This window comes from Lemur catta, chromosome 13, assembly GCF_020740605.2.
Source record: "Lemur catta isolate mLemCat1 chromosome 13, mLemCat1.pri, whole genome shotgun sequence".
Classification (NCBI taxonomy): domain Eukaryota; kingdom Metazoa; phylum Chordata; class Mammalia; order Primates; family Lemuridae; genus Lemur; species Lemur catta.
In genome coordinates, this window is record NC_059140.1 from 22,131,892 (window position 1) to 22,155,389 (window position 23,498).

Here is a 23,498-nt window from a genome sequence, read left to right on the forward strand (position 1 = left end):
GCCTGGGCGCTGAACCCGGAACGGGTAGCCGCACCGCGAGGACAGAGAGGAGTCCGCGGCCCGAGCAAGTGTTAGGAGGCCAGAGCGGGCTCCCCCGTCCCGGCTGCGGTGGGCTGCGTTCGCCACCGCCTGTGTTTATTTCGGTGGGTGCCGCCGCAACAGCAGCCTTGTATTTTTTATTTTTTGTCTGCTTCTTTTCCTCTCCCCTCCCCCCGCGTCCCCTCGCCCCCCGCCCCGGCCTCCCTCCCCCACTCCAGGATGGCTCCGGGCCATCCTCCTGGTCAAACCGCCCCTTTAACAGCGGCTCCCGCCCCGCCCGCCCTGCCCGCGCCGCTCGCCCTGCCCGCGCCGCTATTGGCCGCCGCGGCCCAGTCAATCCGGCGCCCCCGCCCCGGGCCGGCCCGCCCCTCTGCCTCCGGACCCAGGAGCTCCTAGCTGCCCCGGCAGCAACCCAACGGGCCCGCAGGCCGAGGCTGCAGTCCTGCAGCGCTTCTCCCGCGCGCTCGGCGCTGCTGCTCTTAGTACCGGCCAGCCATAGCGCTCCCGGGAACCCGCCAGTAGGCGTCGAGCGGGCCGGGGCCCCGGGGTCAAGCCGCCCCCGGCCTTGGTCAGGAGTGGGACGGCCTCCTGAGTTCTGGTCTTTCTGCAGAGGCCACCGACTCCCTGGGGATCCGATTCGCTCCCGGCAGACACCGAAAACCCCCGGGACGCTGGGCCCAAGCACCCCTGACTGCTCGAGATAGCCAGCAGCCGGGTCGCCTGGCAGGAGGCTCTACGCGTGGGGAGGTTTCGGGCCCGGGGCCCCACCGGGAGCGCGCCGCGGGAAGCCGCAGGGGGTGGGCGGTCTCCTGCCGAGTTGGCACACTCCCTACTCTCCCTGCACCTTTGTAAACTTGCTTGGTGGTTTTGAAACCACAGGTGCAGAACGGTGGGCATAGATAAAGCCAGGCGTGCCCTTTCCTCCCACTCTGGGGACGCCCACCCAGACACTGCCCCCGCCCGCCGTGGCCCCCATCCGCCCTGAGCGCTCTGAGCTCCCCCCCCCCCCCCGCGCGCCCCGCGCCGCTTGCGTCCTGCTCCGATTACAGCAGTAAACACTGGGCAGCGGCCCCCGCGAGGGAGGAGGTTGTTTGGAAGTCGTTTAAAGACAGTGTCACCCTCGGGGTAAATGCCCAGAAGCCGGGGCCGCTGCCACGATGGGCTGGGAAGTGTGGGGACACCCCCGGCCAATCAAGGCTTTGGCCGGAGTTTGGCTGCAGGTCAGGCCCAGGGCCTCCAGAGACGAAACTGCCAGACTGGCAGGGCTTAAACCTTCCAGAAGGTATATATCAATTCTTCTCCAGGACCGGGGAGTGCCCCTGGGGCTGGTGGCCAGGAGGCGAGGCTGCTCCCTGCGCCGCGCCTAGCCAGCCCCGCGGCTCCGGCCATGTCCCGGGCCCCAGGCTGGCTGCTGCGGACATTTCCTGTCCCGCCGCCCAAAGCTCGCGCTCTCGAGGTAACCGGAGTGGGAATGGCGGGCCCCGAGGTTGCAGAGGTGTGAAGGGACTGCCGGAGGCCAGCGCCTCAGGCGTCTTCTCCTGCCTGGCCTGCAGAACTGCTTTTATTTACAAATCTCTGGGAGTTGAAACAAAATTCAAGTAAGAGAAAATTATCAGCATGATTTCAAAATTATATGTTGACATGAAATCAACAAAAATGCGGGAAGAATTCCTCTAGCTCACGATTGGTGGCAGAACCCGGGCTCTCTTGCGCGCGCTCAGGCAGCTTCTTCAGGCTTAAACTAGTGTCTGAAGGTTGGAGCTGGCCGCAGTCCCTTGCATAAGGGGCTCTGTGCCCTCCCTCTGTCCCCTCCTTCCCTGCCTTTTGGGGGGAGCAAGCAGGAGAGAGCCTGTGGTAGCTTGTCTGATAGCACGGGAGGGAGTTTGCCTGGAAGCTGGAGATTCTCGCCTTCGCTAAAAGGAGGAAATGGTCCTCTTTTCCACACCCCTGTCTCTATATATAAAAGGGGGCGGAGAGCAGATGCCACACTGGCCTCCTAGACTGAAAGGGACCTGAGAAAGAGGGACAGAGACCGAGAGAGAAAAGAAAATCTCTAGGCAGAAAGGCTGCTTTGCTATGCTGAATATATTAAAAATTGCCCAGTGCATAGTGGTTCACACTTGTTTACTTTATTCATCAATTTATATGGGCAAGCAAGACGAGAGTACTTGGAAAGGCTTACTCCAAAAACATTTCCAAAAAAAAAATTTTTCGTTAGAGATTGGTTGTGAGACTAGCAGACCTGTACATCCAAAGACCTCACTTCCTTTTCTTCTTTCAAGCCCTCAGACTTGCAAGTCTTCCTCCTTTCCCACTTTCTCACCCCCTCCCCGGTCCTCCCTCCCTCTCCTCTCTGACCCATTCTCTCCTTTCACTTTGATTCCTCCTTTGCTGCGCCCGCGTTTGGGGCTGGCGCGGCTGGGCGCTCGCTTGCGCTGGATTCCGGGGGCCGCTCGCCGCCGGTCGGTGTGGCGGACGCCTTAATTCCCGCCGGAGACCCCGCGGGCTGGGCCCTCCTGGCTATTCTTTACCGGCTCCAGTTCTCCTCTCTCTGCAGGGCACAGAGAAGCTGAGCCAAGTTCAAAGTCACGTCGCCGTCCACTCTCAGAAGTGCTTTATTTCTCTACAAACTGCAAGACCCCTTTCCTTCGTGACACAGTATTTTTTTTTTAAGGAAGGAAAGGGAAGAGCGAGCGAGAGAGAGCAAGGGGGCAGGGGGTAGGGGGGACCTGCAAAGGCTTTCAGAGTTATTGCCTCAAAAGTAGACTTGAGTTCCTTGGCTGGAGAAAAAAAAGCGGCCAAGCTGCTTTTGCGTTCTGCACGGTGTGAGTGAATTCAGTTTTTCAACAGGTTTCTGGAAGGGCCTGTCTGCGGCGGTGTCAGGCCCGCAGGACCTGCAACCGTCTCCATCCTGCAAACGTGTCCCCAAAATTGTAAGTTTCCCAAAATTGTTCTTTGGAAATCTTAGGGGGCCCGCGTTGTGCTGGGCCAGAGCCTGGGGCTGATGAGCATCTGGCCCCAGGGCGCGCATCCGGTGTACATTGCCCCCCAAGTGGAGGGAATGACTGCAAGATGGAGAATTCCGGCTACCTTGAAAGAACAGACAATCTCCACAAACATCCAAGCACTCATCAACCGAGCACCTTGTTGCCGTTTGCCGGCCTCTGTAAACGGTGTTGACTAAGTTCTTTTTGTAGTGTGATGTGTATTTTGTGTACCTATACATAAACACAGCTTATATACACATAGCATACTCTCACACACACATAGGTATATGTTGCTAGACTGGAGAAGCCAAAAAACCAACAAGCAAACAAAACCTACCTTTAATTGGGAAGCAGAAGAATTTGGTGGGCATACCATTCAAACTTTGCATTTTCCTCTCATAGAAGAGGGTGGAAATGGTGGTGGGGGGAGTTGAGAGATGAGTTGGGGCAAACAAGTGTGGAATAAGCTGTCTATATAACCTGGACCAAAGAGGGGAAAAAAAGGATTTCACAAGATTCCAGCACCATCTTCTATATCACAGACTCATAAATTCAACAAGATCATCAACAGGATATTAAGTTGCAGGTCACCTTTGATTCAATCTTCTCAGCCACCCCTGGTCTGGGTGACCCCTGACCCATGAAGGACCACATGTGTGGTGGGGAAGACCCCTCTGTAAAACCCACCTAGAACAAAAGTTCTTTGTTAGGGCTTTAGAGAAATGTAATGTAAAAGAAGGGGAAATTGTGAAAATCTCAGCCAATGTTGTAACTTTTAAATACCATTTTTAAGAAGCTGGGGGAGGTTGAGCAGAGTTGTCATAGGATAAGGCCTTCTCTAGTCTGCTAAATGAATGTCTTTTTTCCTACAGTTAAAATTTACTGTTCTGTAACTGGGCTTATAAAAAGTCTCTATATAAAATATATGTTCACCAGCAGTTTTGTAATAGAGATGTAAATATTTGTCTGTTTGTCAAAAGGGACTCAGAAAAAATAGAAGCCATCAGCCACCCCTGCATTTACCCTTGCATTGGTGACAGTGGTTGTGGTTTTGCAAAAGGAAGAGAACTAATTGTCCTTATTTTGTCTCCTCTTTCCTGATGGGAGTGTTTCTATTGCTGCAAAACAAAACAAAAACAAACAACAACAACAACAACAAAATTAGGAGGCATTAGCTTACAAGAATGTGTTTAATTATACTGAAGACCTATCTTTTGGGCTCCCAGGTGAACTATATCCAAGGAGGTTGAATAGTGATGACAGGCAAGCAGCTTTCCAATAAACAGCAGTATTATTGCAATAGACATTGTAATACAATTTATGCTGTCATTCATAAATAACAATGCCATATGTCAACCATATTGCTTATACAAGTAAATCCATCAACGTGTCACTATTTGATTTATCTCAACAGCTTCTTCAAATATTGAAGTATAGATATTGGAAGGAATGTGGAGTGGGAGGAATATCCCAAGAAATTGGAGATTTTATTTTTAACTGTACAACCTCTAGTCCTTTATGTTCTGTCCAAAAACATCCTAAAGGTTAAGGGATGAAGAGGAGGAGAAGCTCATCTTGGGGCCAATGTAAATAAATATTGGGTGGTAATGTGAACCGTGAACATGTAGGGGAGTTTTGCGGTTCTTGTTTTGACCTTCTGAGCATAAATAGAACAATGATGTGTTTCCCAAGAAATTACCAACCCTAATGGTTAAATGTGGGTCAAAGGCCTTTCTGCAACAACCTCCATCTCTGAGAGTAAAAATGATTGATAACCAAATGGGAGTAGTTGATGAGAAGGAAATTTTACTCAACTTATTCTTTCCTAGAGGGGAAATAGAGAAAGTAATACTTTTTCAGTGGCTTTTAACCCCAAAGGAGAAGTGGATGTGCGATGGGTCCAATTCTTGGCTAGCCAAAAACCAACAAAAAAAATAAAACCCTACAAGGAATTCAACTTCTCAGGCACAACCACACAGCCCCAATCTTCTGCTTTTTTATCCTCATTAAGTCTATGTATGTGTGGTAGTGGTATTAGCAAGAAGCCCTTTTTTAGTTACTCTTAGCCCCACACATACCCCGTGGAGCCTGAGGATTCGGCATGAGCTCAGAATGGCGATAACCCTCGGAGAGGGGCTGAGAGGGCCACGAATTGCGGGGCGATTGGGAACACCCAAGGCACCTGGGCTGGTCGCAGCCCTCACGCAAATCGGTCGCGCGTGACGAAGGCTGGAGGGGGACATCCGGTCTCTGCCCCGTGCAGACAGGGCGGGCGGCCAGGAGAGGCGGCCCGGGACCTTGCTGCCTAGACGCCTTGGCGAACCTGATTTGGGAAAAGCCCTTGAACCCAAAGTCCCCAAAGTCCTTATCACTTCCGGCGGTGACAAAGCTCTACTAAAACGCAGCTTTGCCAGCTCCTTTGCCCACTAGCCCCGGCTTTCAGAGAGGTCTGAGCGAACCATCACCCTCCTCCCAGTGTCTTAGAGCAACTCTCCACTCTCGCTCTCGTTAAGCACCCAATGGCGCCCCTGGGCTGGGCTTCGAAGGTCCTTCGATTCCTCCAGTAATTCTGGAGGCCCCTTTCGTCCTTGAACCCGCCTCGGGCACGGCACTAGATGCTCCAAACCCACTGGCACCCTGCCCTTCTGCAAGGAGGCCGCTCTCGCAGAAAACACGCGGGACCAGAGAGTCGTATAGCAATTGCAGGGGCAATAAAAGGCGGCTTGGTGGGTCCCCCAGCCCCTTTCTTGTCCACCCCACTGTCACCGAGTTCCCCCCTCCCTCCACCTGCAGAACAATCAAACAAAGGCTCAAAAGCCAGGAAATGTCCAATTCACTTCCCTTAGAGTTTATTAATTGCCCACACCCATCGCAGGAAACTTGGCTGTGTTTGGAGAGGAACGGAGGGCTCCGGGAGCGATGGAGCCGTGTCCCCCCTCCACGCAGCGGGGAGCGGTGAGCGCCAGCCGGAGCGTCCCCAGAGACTGGATCCTGCGGCCACTAGGCAGCTGAGCGCGGCGTGGCCGCCGGCTTCCGGCCAGCTGGGATCCACTGTGCCTCTCACCTCCCCAGCCTCCTCACGCCTTTGTTTGGGGCTGGAAGGAGGTTGGGGTTCCGGGCGCAACCAAGAGGTCTGGAAACCGATGCCCCCAAGAGCCCCTGCTAACTCCAGAAAGGGCATTTCCATGGCTTGCCAAGTTGCCGCCTCTACCCAAGCACCTTCGCTGCAAAACGCAGACTGGGGCATGAGTTTGGAGGATTGGCCCTAACGACCAGCGCCGCCGTCGAAATATGGGGCTAAATCCACAGGAGAATTGGCATAACGCCTTCTATAGCCTCCTGCTTTTAAAACTAGTATTATTATTTTCTTCAACTCCCAGGAATTTGTTGGTGTTTATTTAGGAAGTGTGACACAGTTATTGGGTCCTTAGAATCTCGGAATGTTAAGGGGGTTTGATTTGGCTCCCAAATAGCTTGAAAGAGAAACAGCGCACCTGGGGTCAGGCGGGTCATCACAATAACAAAAAGCGCTTCTACAAAATAAAAAGCTCTTTCATAAAGAAAGGCAATCCCGGAAATCCACTGCGAGCCTTCCTGAGTACCATCTAGCTAGGCCTATTCTCAGGTTTAATTGGCAGGCGGTTTATTGGCGCCTTATTGGTGTTGATTGAAATTTTGCTCCCAGTCCTTTCTTTTAAGAATTAGCATCTCAAGTCGATTTACCTGACTCAATTATCTTTTTAGGGTCTAGGTTTGGTCATAAATTTGCAAATATTCATTAAACTCACTTTGTAAATATCCCTCTTTCCAATCACTACCCAAATCTCTATTATTTCCGAAGAAAGTCTTCTTTTTTAAGGCTTCCATAAAAAGAAATTGATCAGGGAGCTATATTTGAATTAAGACATATTAAATCGATGACAGATACATATCATGCTGTGTTTAACAAGAGTTGTACAAGGAGGCGGGTTCCAGATTCCGCACGGCTCTGCTTCACCATTATTCACATTTTACAGCCTTTCCTTCATGCCTTCACCCATTAAACCATTAAATTTCAGCAATTCAATAAAACAAAGCAGTTATAATTTTGACAAAAAGCTATTTCGAAGGGAGTGGAGGTACCCATTTTATTGCACAATAAAAATGCTCAACAGTCCATATTAAAGGCTAGGTTGTGTTTATTTTCTTCTTTCTTAATTCATCTTTTTTTTTTTTTTTTGGTTTTACTTATAACCTGCAAGATTAACTCAAAGCTGCCATTACTGTAAGCATTGATGGTTACTGCCAAGGAATTCAAATAAAGGAAACTCATTTGAAATGCTCTAAGAGGAGATAGTGGTGATAATTCCAAATATGATGCTTCCTTCATAAACCATACACAGAGATGGCACAGTTCTTGATCACACTTTGCCTGGTTGGCTTGAAATGTTTTCAGTCTTTGAAACGAAATTGTGAAAGGATTCCTCCTTTCCAAATAGAGATGTGGATTTTGTCATTGCTGTTTATTAATTTTTTTTCATTGTTTCCACACCTGCCTTTATTTCTCCATATTTGAACTTCATTGAAGCTTGAAGAAAAAGCCCATTTAAAATTTGATGGTAGTATTGTCTTTGTTTGCTTGTCAGTTTTATAAGAGAAATGACATTCTCAAGTCTCATACCGAAGCCCCCTGTTAAACATTGTTCACACCAATGTAAATGGTACTATCCAAACAACTCGTTTGAAGATATTTCTTATTACTTCCCAGGGTCATCTCCCAGATAATGGCTTTGCGTGGTCTATTTTTACTTGAACTGGGAACGTATTAAGCTGGAAACATGTTTTATTGTGTCCTCAAAGAAAAAAAAATCACATTCTAATCATTATCACTTTTTTACAAGTAATTTTATGGAGGGCAGCAAAATAAAAATTTAAAAACCCTGACTTTAATTTTTGAGCATTTGGAGCATCACAAATTTCAAAGGGGCTTTCTTTTAAAATCTGAAATTACATCTTGGGGCAGTAAAACGCCTAATTTGGGGAGGGGGGCGCATTTATCCACTCACCAAAAAGTGATGCAGGGACCAATTTCTATTTTGAAAAAATTGATTTGATACCAAACCATTGGAAAGACGTGAGGTTCCCTAAAAATAAAATTATTTTTAAAAGCCTGTTTTCATGGATTTCAAATAAGACATCTATCTCTCACAGGGAGACCAGTTTATTAGAAAACGATAAGAAGGTGAAAGTTGATTCTATTAGTAAATAAATAGCAAAGATATTTCTTGATTTAATATAATGTTTTATTGGATTAACTTTATTTTGTCGACTGGTCAAAGAAACTGAGGCACACTCTGGTTCGGAAGGAGAAATTCTGTTTAAAGGACATTGCTTGTTTAGCGGTTTCCCTCTGGAGAGATGCCGTTTGGCCTGCCCTGCCACTGTACCTCCAAAAGGCAAAAGTTAGAATCGCTGCCCGATATCCTCTCCCCCGCCCCTCTGGTAGATCTAATTGGAAGTGGCAGATCTAGAACCGATGAGTAGTGAGATTACACTTCGAGCCAACTCCTTTGAACCATGTTGAAAAGGACTCCATGAGCTAAAAAGTCGAAGTAAAATGGTTCCTTTGGGGAAAGATTTAGAGTTCACCTGGTGTTTTGCAACCAATAGACTTTAATAATCTTCCTCTCCATTTACTGTCTGTGTGCGCTACGTGAGCGCTGAACAGGTTGGGTGTCCATGTGTTTCTAGCATCACCACTATAGGTTCACCCTCCCCCCCTAGAGAGCAGCCCAAGACTCTTCCAAAGGAGGTGGGAATAGAAAGTATTTGGGTGCTGGAGGGGACACAGGCTGCTGTGAGGTGGAGGTTCCCCCGACGCCCTTTGCCCCTCGGGGGTCCCCAGCCCCTCGCCGCCCTGTGCCCTCTGACCGCGTGCAGGCGCACGGTCTCCGCTAGGTGCGTCAAGAGAGCGCTGGGCGCTGCGCGCAGGCCCGGCTCAAACTTTCTCCAAGTGCAACTTGGACATCCCCGGGGAGGCGGGGACGCTGGGCTCGGGCGGAGGAGGGGGCGCGAAGCAAAAGCGCAGGCGGCCGCGAGCACAGGGGCGGATCCCCGCTGGGCCGAGGGCCTGAACGGAAGCCAATCGGGCAGCCGAGGCTGCTGCCAATCACGCAGCTCCCTCCAATCCCACCCGTGCCATTTCCAAAATCTCGGTCCCACTGTGCAGCTCAAATGTGGTGTTCACTCTGCCAATCGCTGGAGGATAGAGTGGGAACAGGAATAAGGAGAGTTAGGGGGCCAGGACAAAAGCAGTTAAAGAGCGCCTAATATATACATGTTTTTGAAGGCGGGCAGAGGGAAAAAAGTCTCCCCAGTGAGGGTCTATGGGCCTGATTGTGTAGTTCTGATGGAGCCCCCTTTGAGCAAGAGGAACCCGCCAGCGCTGAGATTAGCGGATTTGGCAACAGCTCAGGCCCAGCCGCTTCAGAATATGACAGGCTTCCCGGCGCTGGCCAGCCCGCCCGCCCACTCCCAACTCCGCGCCGCTGCCGCGCACCTCCGCCCGCGGGACCTGGGCGCTGACCCCGGCGTGGCCATCACTCCGCTCGGACCCGAGCACATGGCCCAGACGAGCGCGCTGGGCCTCAGCCCTCCCTCCCAGGCGCTCCTGGCACACCCCGAGGCTCCGGCGGCTGCCGCCCGTGCTGCAACCTCGGTCGCGCACCCCCGGCGCGGGCACCTACCCCGGTGGAGGGGGCGGCAGTGGCGCGCAGCCCTCCGCGCCCCCGCCCCCAGCCCCTCCTCTTCCTCCCTCCCCTTCACCCCCTCCCCCGCCCCCGCCTCCTCCTCCTCCTGCCCTCTCGGGCTACACCACCACCAACAGTGGCGGCGGCGGCAGCAGCGGCAAAGGCCACAGCAGGGACTTCGTCCTCCGGAGGGACCTTTCCGCCACGGCCCCCGCGGCGGCCATGCACGGGGCCCCGCTCGGAGGGGAGCAGCGGTCCGGCACCAGCTCCCCCCAGCACCCGGCCCCGCCTCCCCACTCGGCCGGCATGTTCATCTCGGCCAGCGGCACCTACGCGGGCCCGGACAGCGGCGGCGGCCCAGCGCTCTTTCCCGCGCTGCACGACACGCCGGGGGCCCCTGGCGGCCACCCGCACCCGCTCAACGGCCAGATGCGCCTGGGGCTGGCGGCGGCGGCGGCGGCCGCGGCGGCCGAGCTGTACGGCCGCGCGGAGCCGCCCTTCGCGCCGCGCTCTGGGGACGCGCACTACGGGGCGGTGGCGGCCGCTGCAGCCGCCGCCCTGCACGGCTACGGAGCCGTGAACTTAAACCTGAACCTGGCGGCGGCGGCCGCCGCAGCAGCAGCCGGGCCTGGGCCCCACCTGCAGCACCACGCGCCGCCCCCGGCGCCGCCGCCGCCGCCGGCGCCCGCGCAGCACCCGCACCAGCACCACCCCCACCTCCCAGGGGCGGCCGGGGCCTTCCTGCGCTACATGCGGCAGCCAATCAAGCAGGAGCTCATCTGCAAGTGGATCGACCCCGAAGAGCTGGCCGGGCTGCCGCCGCCGCCGCCGCCGCCACCGCCCCCGGCCGGCAGCGCCAAGCCCTGCTCCAAAACTTTCGGCACCATGCACGAGCTGGTGAACCACGTCACGGTGGAGCACGTGGGCGGCCCCGAGCAGAGCAGCCACGTCTGCTTCTGGGAGGACTGTCCGCGCGAGGGCAAGCCCTTCAAGGCCAAATACAAGCTCATCAACCACATCCGCGTGCACACCGGCGAGAAGCCCTTTCCCTGCCCCTTCCCGGGCTGCGGCAAGGTCTTCGCGCGCTCGGAGAACCTCAAGATCCACAAGCGCACTCATACAGGTGGGTGTCTGTCCCCGGCCGCGCCGCCGCCGCCGCCGCCGCCTCCTGCGCCGCCGCCGCTTCCGCCGCTGCTTCTCCTCCTCCTCCTGCTCGCCTTAATTTTTTCCCTCCTTCTGCTGCTTCTCTTCGCATACGTATAACCCGGACATGTGACTTCTTTTTTTTTTCTCCCCCCTTTTTTTTCTATGAATAAGTAATTCGATAGCACACACAGGCCCCGCGTTGGGTTCCCACACTGCGGAGTCTCCAGCGCGCCCGCAGCCCCTCAACCGGGACCGGCAACGCGCTCCAACCGCCGCCGCCGCCGCCTCGGAGCAGACGCATCAGCATCAGGAGCAGGAAGGCGCCCAGGACGGTCGGCAGCCCCCATCCGCCTGACCCCGGGAAGTCGGGGAGGGCGATGGGAAGGGGGGCACAGGGCCGGCCCGGCAGCGCCTCCCTTCCCACCCGGTCGCAGGCCCCGCGCGGTCCGCCGCGCTCCAAAGAGCGGGCGTCGGGTTCGCTTAGTGCGGCACCTCGGGGAGGAGAGGAGCGCGCTTTCAGGCCCCCGAGCTCCCCCCACACACACTCACACTCGCCCCCTGTTACGCATCCCACACACCTCTTCACGTGCGTGTCTCACACTTGGCGCGCGCCCTGGCGCGCGCACACAACACCCCATTCCTGCGACACCCTTATGCTCTCACCCTCACTCACCTTCCACATACACCCCTCACTCACACTTCAGTTACACACCCACACACAATCTCACTCGCCCTAGAGGGTGCTGGAGAAGTTGGCTTCCGTCTTCTTAAAGAAGGTTCTAGTTGGAGGAGGATGGCCTCCTGTGATCGGTGAGGCCTACCCTGTCGTAGGACTGGAGGGGACCCCGGCGCCGTGGGGACCCCCACCATCCTGAGCCTTTAGAGGTCCCACAGCCCTGAGTATGGCGGCTGCGGCGCGGGGCGGGGGGGTTGGCTCCTGTGGGTCCTGAGCCCCCGCTGAACGGACAAGCTCGTCGGGCGGAAGCGCTGATGAGCGCGGGCGCAGTCGGGATTTATAGAGACAGGCAAGATTACCCCTCGGAGGACACTTAAGTAACTGGAGTTTACATTCAGTAATCACTCGCTGATTTATCGGCTCTGTGGCGGCGAGGAGGTAGCCGCGGGGCGTGGGCCCCAGCGCCAGGCCAGTGGCCCGGCCAGGGCGCTGGGGGCTCTGCGGGAGCTGCCGTGTCTGGGTGGCCCAAGGTGCCCGGGCCTTGCCCTCCGTCTGCTGACACCTCACAGGCCTCCCCCGTGCACCGGCTGATGACGGGCTGGGAGCACGGTTTCCCTGGAGCCCCGTTTTTTTCTAATCGGGATCAGTCTGCCTTAATGATTTTTCCAGAAGGAGACTTCCCAGGAGGCTCTCATAAAAACGCCCGGCCTGCTAAGCCAGCTGCTTACTCCAGTGCCCGGCACTTCCAACCAGGCAGGGTCCAGGGGTGGTGGAGTCGTCCCCCGACCCGGCCCCCAAATGGAACCCGTAAACGCCGCGCGTGCAGCCTCGGGAGGGGAATGATCGTCCCTTCGTGGCTGCCCTGAGGTGACAGCGCTGAAAGCCGAGCCGGATCCAGGTTCCTCTCTGGCCCCTGCAGCACGGGCTGCCACCCTGCCACCAAAAGCGGCGGGGACAGGCGTGGGCATGGGGGCGGGGAGCGCCGAGGGGACCCGCTCGGCTGTTTGGGCTATTCGGTTTTCGGGCCCCACGTTGCGTGGATGGCTGCGTGGGTCCCGCCAGGTGCCTTCAGTTGAAACCCAAACCCGTGCCTGGTGATTTTGGCAGTCCCGGGGCCACTTAGCTATTGGGCCTTGTGTCCTGAAAGGGACCATCCCGGCCTTCCTTCCCTCCCTGCCATGCAGCTCTCCCTTTTGGAGTTATCCGGGATCCCGGGAACGGATTGATCAAAGGGACTAATCCCTGGCCATTCTCGAAGGCCCATTTGCTGGCCCACGTGCCCTAGTTCCGTTTGTAACCTTCCCTGGGCCCAGGCGGACTATCTGAGAGAGGGACCTGGAGTTATCCACACAGAGCTTCCCTGACTTTCCCACAGGCACCACTTCCCTATAACTCTGGAAATAGTTAAAATTCTGACGTGACTCCTCTGTCAGAATCTGAAACGTAAACACTGGGCTCTCTCAGCCTTTCTGGTTAGGTGAAAGTTGCTTACTGCCCCCTTAGGCCTCCTGAAGAACTCAGGCCATTCTATCACCCTTTCTTTTTTTTTTCTTTCTCCCTCAACCTTTCCTTTATCCCTAATTTTCTACTCTTCTTTCCGCAGTTACTGGGTTTGACTACCTCCCTTTCTCATGGGTACTGGAGAAGCTAGTAATGTTCAAAGCATTTATTCTTCGCAGTCGGGATATATAGGTTGTACAGAAACATGAGGATTCTAAAAAACAACATTGCACATTTGCATGGGGTGAATAAGTAAAACCACTTAAGCCTCCATATTGAAAAAGGTCTGATTATAATTTTTAAAAAGAATACTATGTTAACTTAGTATTATCTCCAGCTTAAAGCATAATACAGAAATCAGGACAAATCACTGATGTTTTGATAAAAAGGGATTAACTTTGTTTTTGTTACAGCTCATGTACAGAGAATTTTTAAAGGTTGTGATTATCATTGTGTTTCCCCTATACTTAATAGATCAATATAGAAGGTGTATTTGAATAATGTCTAATTTCATTTTTAAACAATATTTCCAGGTAGGGAAAGTTATATTCCAGGCAGCTGAGTACTTTCAGATGTGCTAGCATACTCTGGCATTGAAGCAGTTATCATTGGTGAAATCTTTAAATAAATCCACCACACTGAACTATCTCTACAGAGGGATTGAGAAAGTTCACGACAGAAATTTAAGTACACTGAGCTGAGTCTTAGTAGTTTCTTTTTAAAGATAACTTATCCAAAACAAAGGAAAGTGCTATACCTAGTGTGTCACCAGAGTAGCTGCTGAAATGTGGAGAAATTCAACTTTATTTTTTAAATCATGTAAATTTAAGAGGAAAATCTTATCTAATAATATGTATGAGATGACTTGTTCAATTTTGGACTCCATTACATCAAGTTCATAGGTACTAAGGTGAGGGAAAATTCAGTTATATTGTTACCTGCTGTCTTCCTTTATTTGCTTTTTAATACTGAGATGTAGTGTGGCTGAATTTCTCTAGTTGTCTTATTAAGCATTTCCATTTCCTGAACTAGAGGCCTTGTGTTTAAAGGCATTGTGTTTGGGGGGTGGTTAGACCAGCTTAAAAGGGTGATAGGCCAAAGACCCTGGTTTAAAAAAAAAGTCCTTTTGGGCTATTAAGCAATGTAGAAAGCTGTTAGAGTTAAGTTTACCTGTGGCATAAGGCTAAGGCTTATGGTCTTTATTAATGTTCGTTAAGGTTTGTTGCGCTGTGCTCTTAATCGGCCTATGAGTTGGAAGGAAAGCTGTAGAATACAGAGGCCAACAGCGTCTCCTCTGCCTAGCAAGCCTTGTAAAAATCTAGTGGTGGGAGTGTGTGTTTCACAGGTGCCTTTCTTTCTAAAGAGAAAAGGATTGTTTTGTTTTACCTCCTTCCTTTCCCAACCCCCCATTCTCTCCTGCCGGCCCCTTTCTATCAATGAAATCCTGGGAAATGCCATTATTATAACATTGCTGCATCCCCGGTTTGCTTTTACTTTAGTGTATGTGTTTATTTTTTTCACTTTTTCTTATATTTCTATCCTCACCTGTGGCTTTGGAAATATTTTATCAGCATTCATCAGGACAGCGTTCATCAGGACAGGAGGATCTCCTACTTGTTTTTTTGAGTGTACAGACCCTGAGTGGGGGGGTGTCTGCAGGTCCCAGGTGGGTTTCAGTGTTACGTCCTGGACTTTGTTCCAGCCCTGGGGATCTCACCCTGACCCTCTGGTCCTGCAGAGGCTGATATCCAGCTTCATTTCAATCCCAGTTCCAAGCAGAGCCTCTAGGCCAGTGGACTCCAGGCCCATCCTTGAAGTATCCTTTCCCTCTGCATTCTGGAACATCAGAGTTAGGAATAAGAATTAGGCTGGGAGTTGGTCTTCGGGAGAATGAGAAAAATACATCCTTGGTCCTGCTCCAAGATTTCTCTCAAGTGAGAGGTCTCTGGAAAGCCATTGTTAACCTTCCTGTGTTTTGTTGCAGGGGAAAAGCCTTTTAAATGTGAATTTGATGGCTGTGACAGGAAGTTTGCCAATAGCAGTGATCGAAAGAAACATTCGCATGTCCACACCAGTGACAAGCCCTACTACTGCAAGATACGAGGCTGTGACAAATCCTACACTCACCCGAGCTCTCTGCGGAAGCACATGAAGATCCACTGCAAGTCCCCACCACCTTCCCCAGGAACCCTTGGTTACTCATCAGTGGGGACTCCAGTGGGTGCCCCCTTGTCCCCTGTGCTGGACCCAGCCAGGAGTCGCTCCAGCACTCTGTCCCCTCAGGTGACCAACCTCAATGAGTGGTACGTTTGCCAGGCCAGCGGGGCACCCAGTCACCTCCACACACCTTCCAGCAACGGAACCACCTCCGAGTCTGAAGATGAGGAAATTTATGGAAACCCTGAAGTTGTGCGGACGATACATTAGGATTTTTTATTAATAAGTGAAATATTAAGTGGGAGTCCTTGGACCACATCCTAACCTGAGACAATGCAGAGCCTGAGACAAGCCCGTGACTCAGACTTGCCACCGGGTCTAATTAGCCCTATTTATTCAGTATGAAACCCTATGGTGTTTGTACATTTAATTAATTTAATTAAGATATTTGGGCTTTTTTTTTTCCTTAAACAAACAAAAAACAACCAAGCTGGACTTGTACATTGCAGGGGGACAGGGCTGGGGGCAAATTGTACCAAGGAAAATGAATGGAGATTAGTGAATCGAGATACACACTGCCGATGCTAAATATATATATATATATATATATAATTTTTTTTTAACGGGGAGAAAAAGAGCATTAAGTCAGAACTCAACACAGCAACAAGGCCCTCTGCCTGTCCAGAGTGCCTCTTGAATGCCTTTGACACCATAACGTGGGCTGCTTTTGACCCTCCTTGTTGGGCCCTAATTCTGCAAAGGCCTCTTGATTGTAAACCACACACTTGCTGCATTGCCAACAGATCCTGGACTGTACCTGTGTCCAAAAATATTTGTAAAAACCCTTTAAGTTCTAATATTTGTAATTTTAAATTTCCACTCTTTTATTACTGATCTCACCTTAACACAATATTTTTATACAGGATTATTTCTTCAGTACCCTACTGTGTAATTAAAAAAAAAGGTGCAGCAACCTTAATATATCTCCATATATTGTGCTACTGTGATTGTTCAAGCAAAAGTGGAGAGAAAAAAAGCTGCTGCGATAGACAACTGTGAAACTGTGATATTTTATAAAGTAGAAGAATTCAAGTGCTTTCTTTTTCCTCTATAGTGGGTTTTTTTTTTTAATCTGAAATCTCAGATGCTGCCTCCTTACTGTGTCCAAACTTCTTGTGTAATAAAGAGATTATGTTTTCGATTATAAGTTCTTTGGGATGCCAACATTCACAGTCAAGTCAGAGGAGGTGTGATGATGATGGCATCATACCTATTTTTGGGAAAGCTGTTGTTTTTAAAACAGGCCAATCCCTCTTTTATACTGTTGTATCAACCTTTTAAAAAGTCTATTTTTCAATGCCTGAAACTGCATTTTAGTGCATTTTCTTCCTGAGCATTGAACACACCAAACTCTATTCCATTTGAAAATGACAGTGTGAAGTGTATGATTTACATTAAAAGAGGGGAGGGAGTTGCTATAAATATTAAAAAATTTTAAAAGGTTTATAGTTACCACCAAACACTGATGAATGTGTGACCTTTGCCAGAGCTGTCAAACTAGGATAAAAAAGGTCAAGAACCTGGGACAATAACTCTTAGTCAGTTTATTTTCAGTTGGTACAACACATCTCCTGTGCAAAATGTAGTCCACCAGAAACATCATACAAATATACTAAAGAGCACTAATTTATCCTCAGACACCCTGAAGACACCCCCTCCCCAGGGTTTGTAGAAATTTGTTTTGTGTGTTGTGAGTGGTTGATGTAGTCTTGTCATTGTTAATAACTTGTATGTGAACACTATTATTTGTACAGTTGAATTAATTTATTTTCAGACATCATCCCTTTTTTTTTCCCTGGAAGAGTTCAGACACACCAAAGAATTATATTATACATTTTGGTGAAAGATTATCATTTATGATCCATGGTTTATTTAAAAAAAAAAAGGAAAGAAAACGGAAAAATATATTTTTAAGCTTACTTGAATGAACAACGTAATGTGAAAACCAAGACTCTTCCTGCATGTCTTTTTTGCATTGTGTTGATGAGATTATATATAGTTTATAGATATATCACTAGTACACTGCATGGTGCTGTCACTTGGAGAGCCTTTCAATGTTATCTTCAGATTGTTATGGTGAATATGAAACATGCAGACCCTTCTTTATAAAGAAAAAGACCATAAAACTTGAATATAAAATAATTCTACATTTTTAAAGTTTATTTGATTTTCATATTATTCACTTTCAAAGCCCTTTCAAATAGAAAAGATAAGGTATGAACTTTGGGGGGATAATTTATGTATCGTAAACTTATTAGAACAAAATATTCCTGATGTATAATGAGTTGTTTTATTTATACAACTTTTTCAATGGTAGTTTGCACTATTCTTTATTATGCTACAGGTTTATTTATTATGAAACAAAGGAATATGTATTTTATGTATCTTACCATGCATAGGTTAACTCTTTGCCACAGATTTATTGGTTCCTGATACACCTAAAATAAAAACTTAAAATGTGTACCTCTGATAGAAAGCAAGAATGATTATGAAGTAACAAATTTAATAAAGGTATTCTTCCTATGTATCGCTTATGTTTTACCTAAGGGCATATCTGTCATTCTCTTACAAAAAGAACAGGTTGCTAATGGAGTGAACGTTAGGTTGTCTTCCCTTGATCTCTTGATTTCTTAGCCTGTCCCCAAGCAATAAAATGTTTTTATAGCTTGGTTTAACTTACAGCTTAGAGTTTTATCTAGGTAATACTGAGATGTTTATGAAGACTAAGCCTTGCAGGCTGCACTTACAGTAGCATAAATCTTGAGGGTTACGGCATTCATTTGTTAAAATGAGTAATATCCTGAGTGATTCTAATCAGTGAAAAGCTGAAAAGTGAATTTTTGCATTTCTTTGGTGCCTAGTCTCCAACAGGAAAAAAGGAATGTAGAAAAGGTAGAGGGAGGGACAGTGAGAGGCTTCCAGACACAAAGAAGGTGAAAGCAAAATTGCTCAGGAGCTGAGATGGGTATTGAATGAAATCAAGTAGTGGGCATCAAATGCCTCATAGCAGATATGGGGGGGGGGAGTGGTAAAGATGCAATTTTACTGTAGTTTATTTTGGAAGTTGAGTACTTATTAATAATTTAAGCTCAGCATTTGAGGGCAGGTGTTAAGGAGAAATTAGATTCTTTCATGGCAACAAAATATTCAAGGGACTTAATGTATTTGGCTATGAACATTTACAAGGCTGGACATTTGCTTGTTTTTTTTTTTTTTTTGTTAGCAGATACAAAACTGATAAAAGGCAAATAGTTAAAAGCAATTGGTAGTAATGTCAATAAGCATTTCTCCAAAAGGTTATAGTGGCTTTTAGAAGTCAGGTTTGTTAAATGTAGTAAAGGTGAAACAGGTTGCAAAGAGTTGTTTTAAGCCAGATGACAATAACCAGCACACGAAGGAGAAAAACACTCATAAATGAGGGCCCCAATCAATGGGAAAACTTATAGCTCTCTAATGAAGTTTCTTGTGAAAAGAAGGGTGACACAAAGCCACCAAGACATGAATCATTCATGGGAAATATAAAAGATAAAAGATATCTGACAATGAGCAGAACCTTGTATAGAGTGTATAAAACAAGTTTCCCCTTCTTATTTTCTGCTTTAAAACGCACAATCTCCCACTCCCAGCGTTTTCTGTCCAGTCTATAGAGTTAAAATTGACCACTGCTCGTCCTGCGCCACTTCAAAGTAATTTAGTCCAGAACGGAAGGCTTGGCGCTTGGACAATCTTCATGGTGTGTTAAGATTTCTATGGCAATTGGCAAGCAAGACGTTCCCATCTGAATATGTCTCAAAGAAAGCCACTTATTGACACTAAGTTGGCTATCATCAAAGACTTCATCTTCCCTAGGCAAAATGTGGCCCTTGCAAATACTGTTTAAATCATCTGCCTTTGTTTTCCAGGCTAGGAGAATCTTTAAACACACAATTATTTGTAGTTTATGTATATAGTTTTCCACATTCAGCATGCTCTTTGGTAAAGCTAATGCTCAAAAATCTAAAGTACTTAGAGCTTGAGAGTGGGAATTATATTCTCTTAAGGAGTTGGAGATGGCCACACAGTGTCATAGTATTGGGGAATGGGAAAAGAGGGGGCCCAGTTGCCTTGAAAGCTGGGCCCCACTATCTGCAGACATATTTGTATTCCAGTCTCATAAGTGATATCTTTCATTTTAGAGAAGTTTTTGGAGACCATTGTGGTTTTATCTATCACCTATCTATCTATGAAATGGGACAAGAGATGCTCCCCACCAGTGTGTTTTAATTCCAGTTTGGTTAGGAAACACAAGTCTTGGGAAGGAGGCAGGGGAGACAGTCTGGTTTCTCAAGGGATCACCTTCAGTCACACAGAGGAAAGGACCACTGATCATAAGGCAAACAAAACAATCCAGGTGCTTACTAGTACTTTCATCCCGGCATAGCCCTACCACTTGTACCAAAACAGGATTCATGACCACGGAAACCTCCCAGGTCTGGAGGGACGCCAAAGCAGACCCATGGGGAAACCACCCTGTCCCTGGGGTTGCCAGCACACTTTCCCTGCAGGAACAAAAACACACAGAAACTCACCCCCCACTCCCATGAACAAACACTGCCGGGCACAGGTTCATACACCACGCAAGTGCCTCATCAGGCAGGGAGAAGTTCAAAGGCATGTTTTTGGAAATTCAAACTACTGCTTTTATGGTATATCCACGCAGAGCGTCAGGATTGCTATGGCAATGGGCAGGGCCAGGCGGGTCGCTGGCAGAGGGTCCACTGCGATTGGAGACACTCGTTAAGATACAGTTGCAGTGACCTTTTACTTTCATGCCAAGTTAGTTCTGTCAGTTTTCACCTCATCAGAAATATATATATATGTGTGTATTTGTGTGTATATATATGTATACACACACACATTTTTTTCTCTTTTTTGCTAGGATTTCCCCATAGAACCTCCTGGCTTGAGGGAAAGGAGAGAGAGAGAGAGAGAATGAAGAAGGAGGGAGAGAAAGCCAGTCGGGTGGGGAGTGGGTGATGTCTGAAGGGTGGGGAGAGAGGGGCGCCAGTGCCCCAGTTCCTCTTCCTTCTCTCCCCACCTAAGTACTTTTATTTGCAGAGCGATTGTTCTTTGTTTATTTAATACAAGTACTGTGTGAATGGTGAAAAATAAACACGATGAAAAATAACCAAACAGATGATTCCTCCGAGTGAAAAAGCCCGGACTTAATAAAAGTGCGAAGCAGTCACCGCTGAATGAGAAACCCTTTGAAGTGGAACTTATTATAGGAGGAATACTTTCGGGTTGCCTTAACGACGCCGCTGAATCGAAAGCGCTCGCCTTTGTCAGCGATTTGTTCTCCTTTGCTGGGGTGCCCGGAGAAATTACTTACATGGGCTGCCTTAACATGCAGCCTGCAAATCAGTAACTTTGCAGCTCAGACTTGCAGACGCCACTCGGCAACGGACAAAAAGAAGTCAGGGGGGAAACGCACCAACCTTTCACGCCGCGTCTCTGGGGATGGGGGCGCACGGGCGTGTTGGGGGCGGCAGATAAGAAGTTGTATTACAACAGCCCCCCCTCCCCGGGGCGTCCCCCAGCCCCCTCCAGTGCGGCCTGGGGCCTCTGCCGCCCGATCCTCTCCCGCCTGCAGGGGCGGCCCCGGCTCCTCCAGGGCCCTCCAGCGAGGGGCGCTCTCCAGCGCGCTGGCGCGGCGCAGGACTTTCCCAGCAGTCCGGGCCATATTTAATAAGGGTCGTTTATCACCCAGGCTCTTTGAAGGGTCGCCTCCAGCCCTGTGCCCATTAGAAAGGCGGAGGTGACATTTAAACTCCGTTTTCAAGGATCGCGGGGGGATTTCATTGAAAAGGCAACTCGTTTGTCTTATGAGCCTGGAAACAACCCCCTTCTCGCTCCTTTTGACCACATGGCATAACTCAAAAACAATAGTTCAAAAGTGAAATGGCATAGTGGTGTTCACTCGGAGACAGGCCCCCATCTAGCACCAGAGAAAAGGGGTAGTCCGCAAGACAATGTGCTTTTTGTGTCCGACTCTGTCACAAGGATTGTGTTGTTTGCTTTGGAGGCTGCGCCTGTTATACTTTCCTGAAAGTGCTTGTGTTAAACAAGAGTTATAAGTCATCCAAAACAACAAACATTTTGATTTTCTTTGCCTAAAGGGCTTTCCCTGGCTATGGGCACCGTGAAAAAATAATGTCCTTGCTGAGAAAGGAACACCAGTAGTAGCATTACAAGCGGGCGCATTAAATATTGAATGACACGGGAAAAAGAGCTTGTCGAGGGGCACTCAGCCTTAAAGTCTTTCTTCAACTTTGTCTTCGGTGGCTGCTGGACTATTTAAGATGGTATTAATTAAGGCAGCTTCGGATGCCGCCGAGCCGGCCGGCCCCTCGGCCGCGCTCGGTCAATGGGCCTGTGCCCCCGCGTTCTGCTCACGCGTTGGCTGAGCCGAGTGCAAATGTCACTTCTCATTTGGAGGCTGAAGAGAAGTGCACATCCTACATTAAGGGCAGCAGGGATGCAGTCAGCAGCAGGCGTTAAAGGAATACGAGGGACTGGGGTGAGGGCAGGGGAGGCGGGAACAAAATAGAAACAGCTGCCCCGGGCTGGGTAGGAGTGTGTGCCCGCGTGCACCGCTTTTGGCACATTTTGGAGAGCGCCGCTAGCAGGCAAGGGCCACGCGGGACTCGTTGGGTTTGAATACCCCTCCCTTTCGTCGTTCCTGCGTGGGGAAAACGAAAACTCCAGCCCTGCAAAAATCCATTAGGCAGTCTAGTGGGGCGTTATTTCACAAAGGGACTCGCTTCTACAAAGACAGACAAAAGCTTGGTGCAAACAGGCATCTTAACTGACTTCCTCCTCCCCCCTAAGGTTCCCTTCACAGATCACAAACAAATAAAGCCCAAAGGACCTCAGCCAAGGATCTCCAGATCCAATTTTACAGACAGCGAAACTGAGACCTCAAGCAAGACTTAAAAAAAAAAAAAAAAAAGATTTTTGTCAATATTCCCTGAGGAGTCAAAGGTTGAGACCTTCACTGAGACCAAAGACTGAGGCAGGACCACAGTTCTGTTTAAAGTCGCCAACAAGCACGCCAAAATATCCCCTCCCCCACCTCCTCCCCCAGTTGCAAGTGTTTGATTCAAAATCAAATGGAAATTGGTTTCAGCAGTCGAAAATTCCTCACATGAAAAAGGAATGAATCTTACTGCCAACTAACTGTGGCATAAACGAAACGCATGCTTTAAGAAACTCTATTAACTATCAATTCTTGATGAAGCGAGACAAGATTTGGCTGGGCAGAGGGGGCAGGGCATCCTGGCAGATTGATTTTTGCAGCCAGAAGCCCCACAGGCGCCCCTGTCTCCCGGTGTGGAGTTCCAGCTGGACACGGGCCTTCTCTTTTGCCACAAGGCCCCTGGTAGGTGGGGGGAGATGCAGTCAAATACTCTTTCTCCTCCCCATGTGTTTGTGTGTGTGTGAGAAAGTGACTGGGACCCTTGCTGTCACAGGTACAGGGTTTAGCACCCTTGACTCAAGATCCGTTTGTAATGTCTGTTTCTCCATCTTGGGATGTGTCCCCTTAGGGCTTCCTCCAGACTTTTGAATAATGGGCGGTCATGTTTCCCACCAAGAGCCAAGCTGCAGGAGAAGTAGTCCCTACTCCTCCTGCAGATTTGGGATCTGTGCGCGATGGGTGGCAGGAGAGCTTGGATCCAGTCGGCCTTGAGATGCAGGCCTGGGGCTCTACTCCCCATTGGCAGCTGGCAGCGTATTTCCAGGGCCAAGGAACGTCTGGCCGGGTAAAGACGCAGCACGAGGTGGGCGGTCGGGAGAGCTAAAGAGGGTCGTGCCAGAACAGCTCACTGCCGCAAAACCTAGCACTGGAGTTCCCAGGCCCAACAGCCTGAGTGATCTCTTTCACGCATCTTTCCTCATTCCTCTTCTCTGTTCTCCCTACCTCTATACTTTTTTTGCATGCACAGGCCCCAGGTAAGGGATGCAGAAAGATGGCCTTTTGGCCTTGAACGCACGCGCGCGTGCATACACACACTCACGCACAACTCAGCCCCCTCAGCCCCTCCCCTGCCAGCGCACTGGGCACACGCTCGGGCTCCAGGCACCTTGCCAAGAGCGCGCGAGCACCCTGCGTGGCACACTGGCTGAAGTTCCTGCATCAAGTGGCGGGGGTGGAGTGAGGAGGGA

At 49.7% G+C, this 23,498-nt stretch overlaps 1 protein-coding gene across 1 annotated transcript; it reads left to right on the forward strand.

Moving 5' to 3' along the window:
• The first annotated feature begins 9,342 nt into the window (after positions 1-9,342).
• On the forward strand, positions 9,343-15,503 carry ZIC5 (Zic family member 5). The gene is given in 3 exon segments (XM_045567218.1): positions 9,343-9,732; positions 9,734-10,877; positions 15,061-15,503. Coding segments are annotated over 3 exon segments (1,977 nt in total).
• The last annotated feature ends 7,995 nt before the right edge of the window (positions 15,504-23,498 follow it).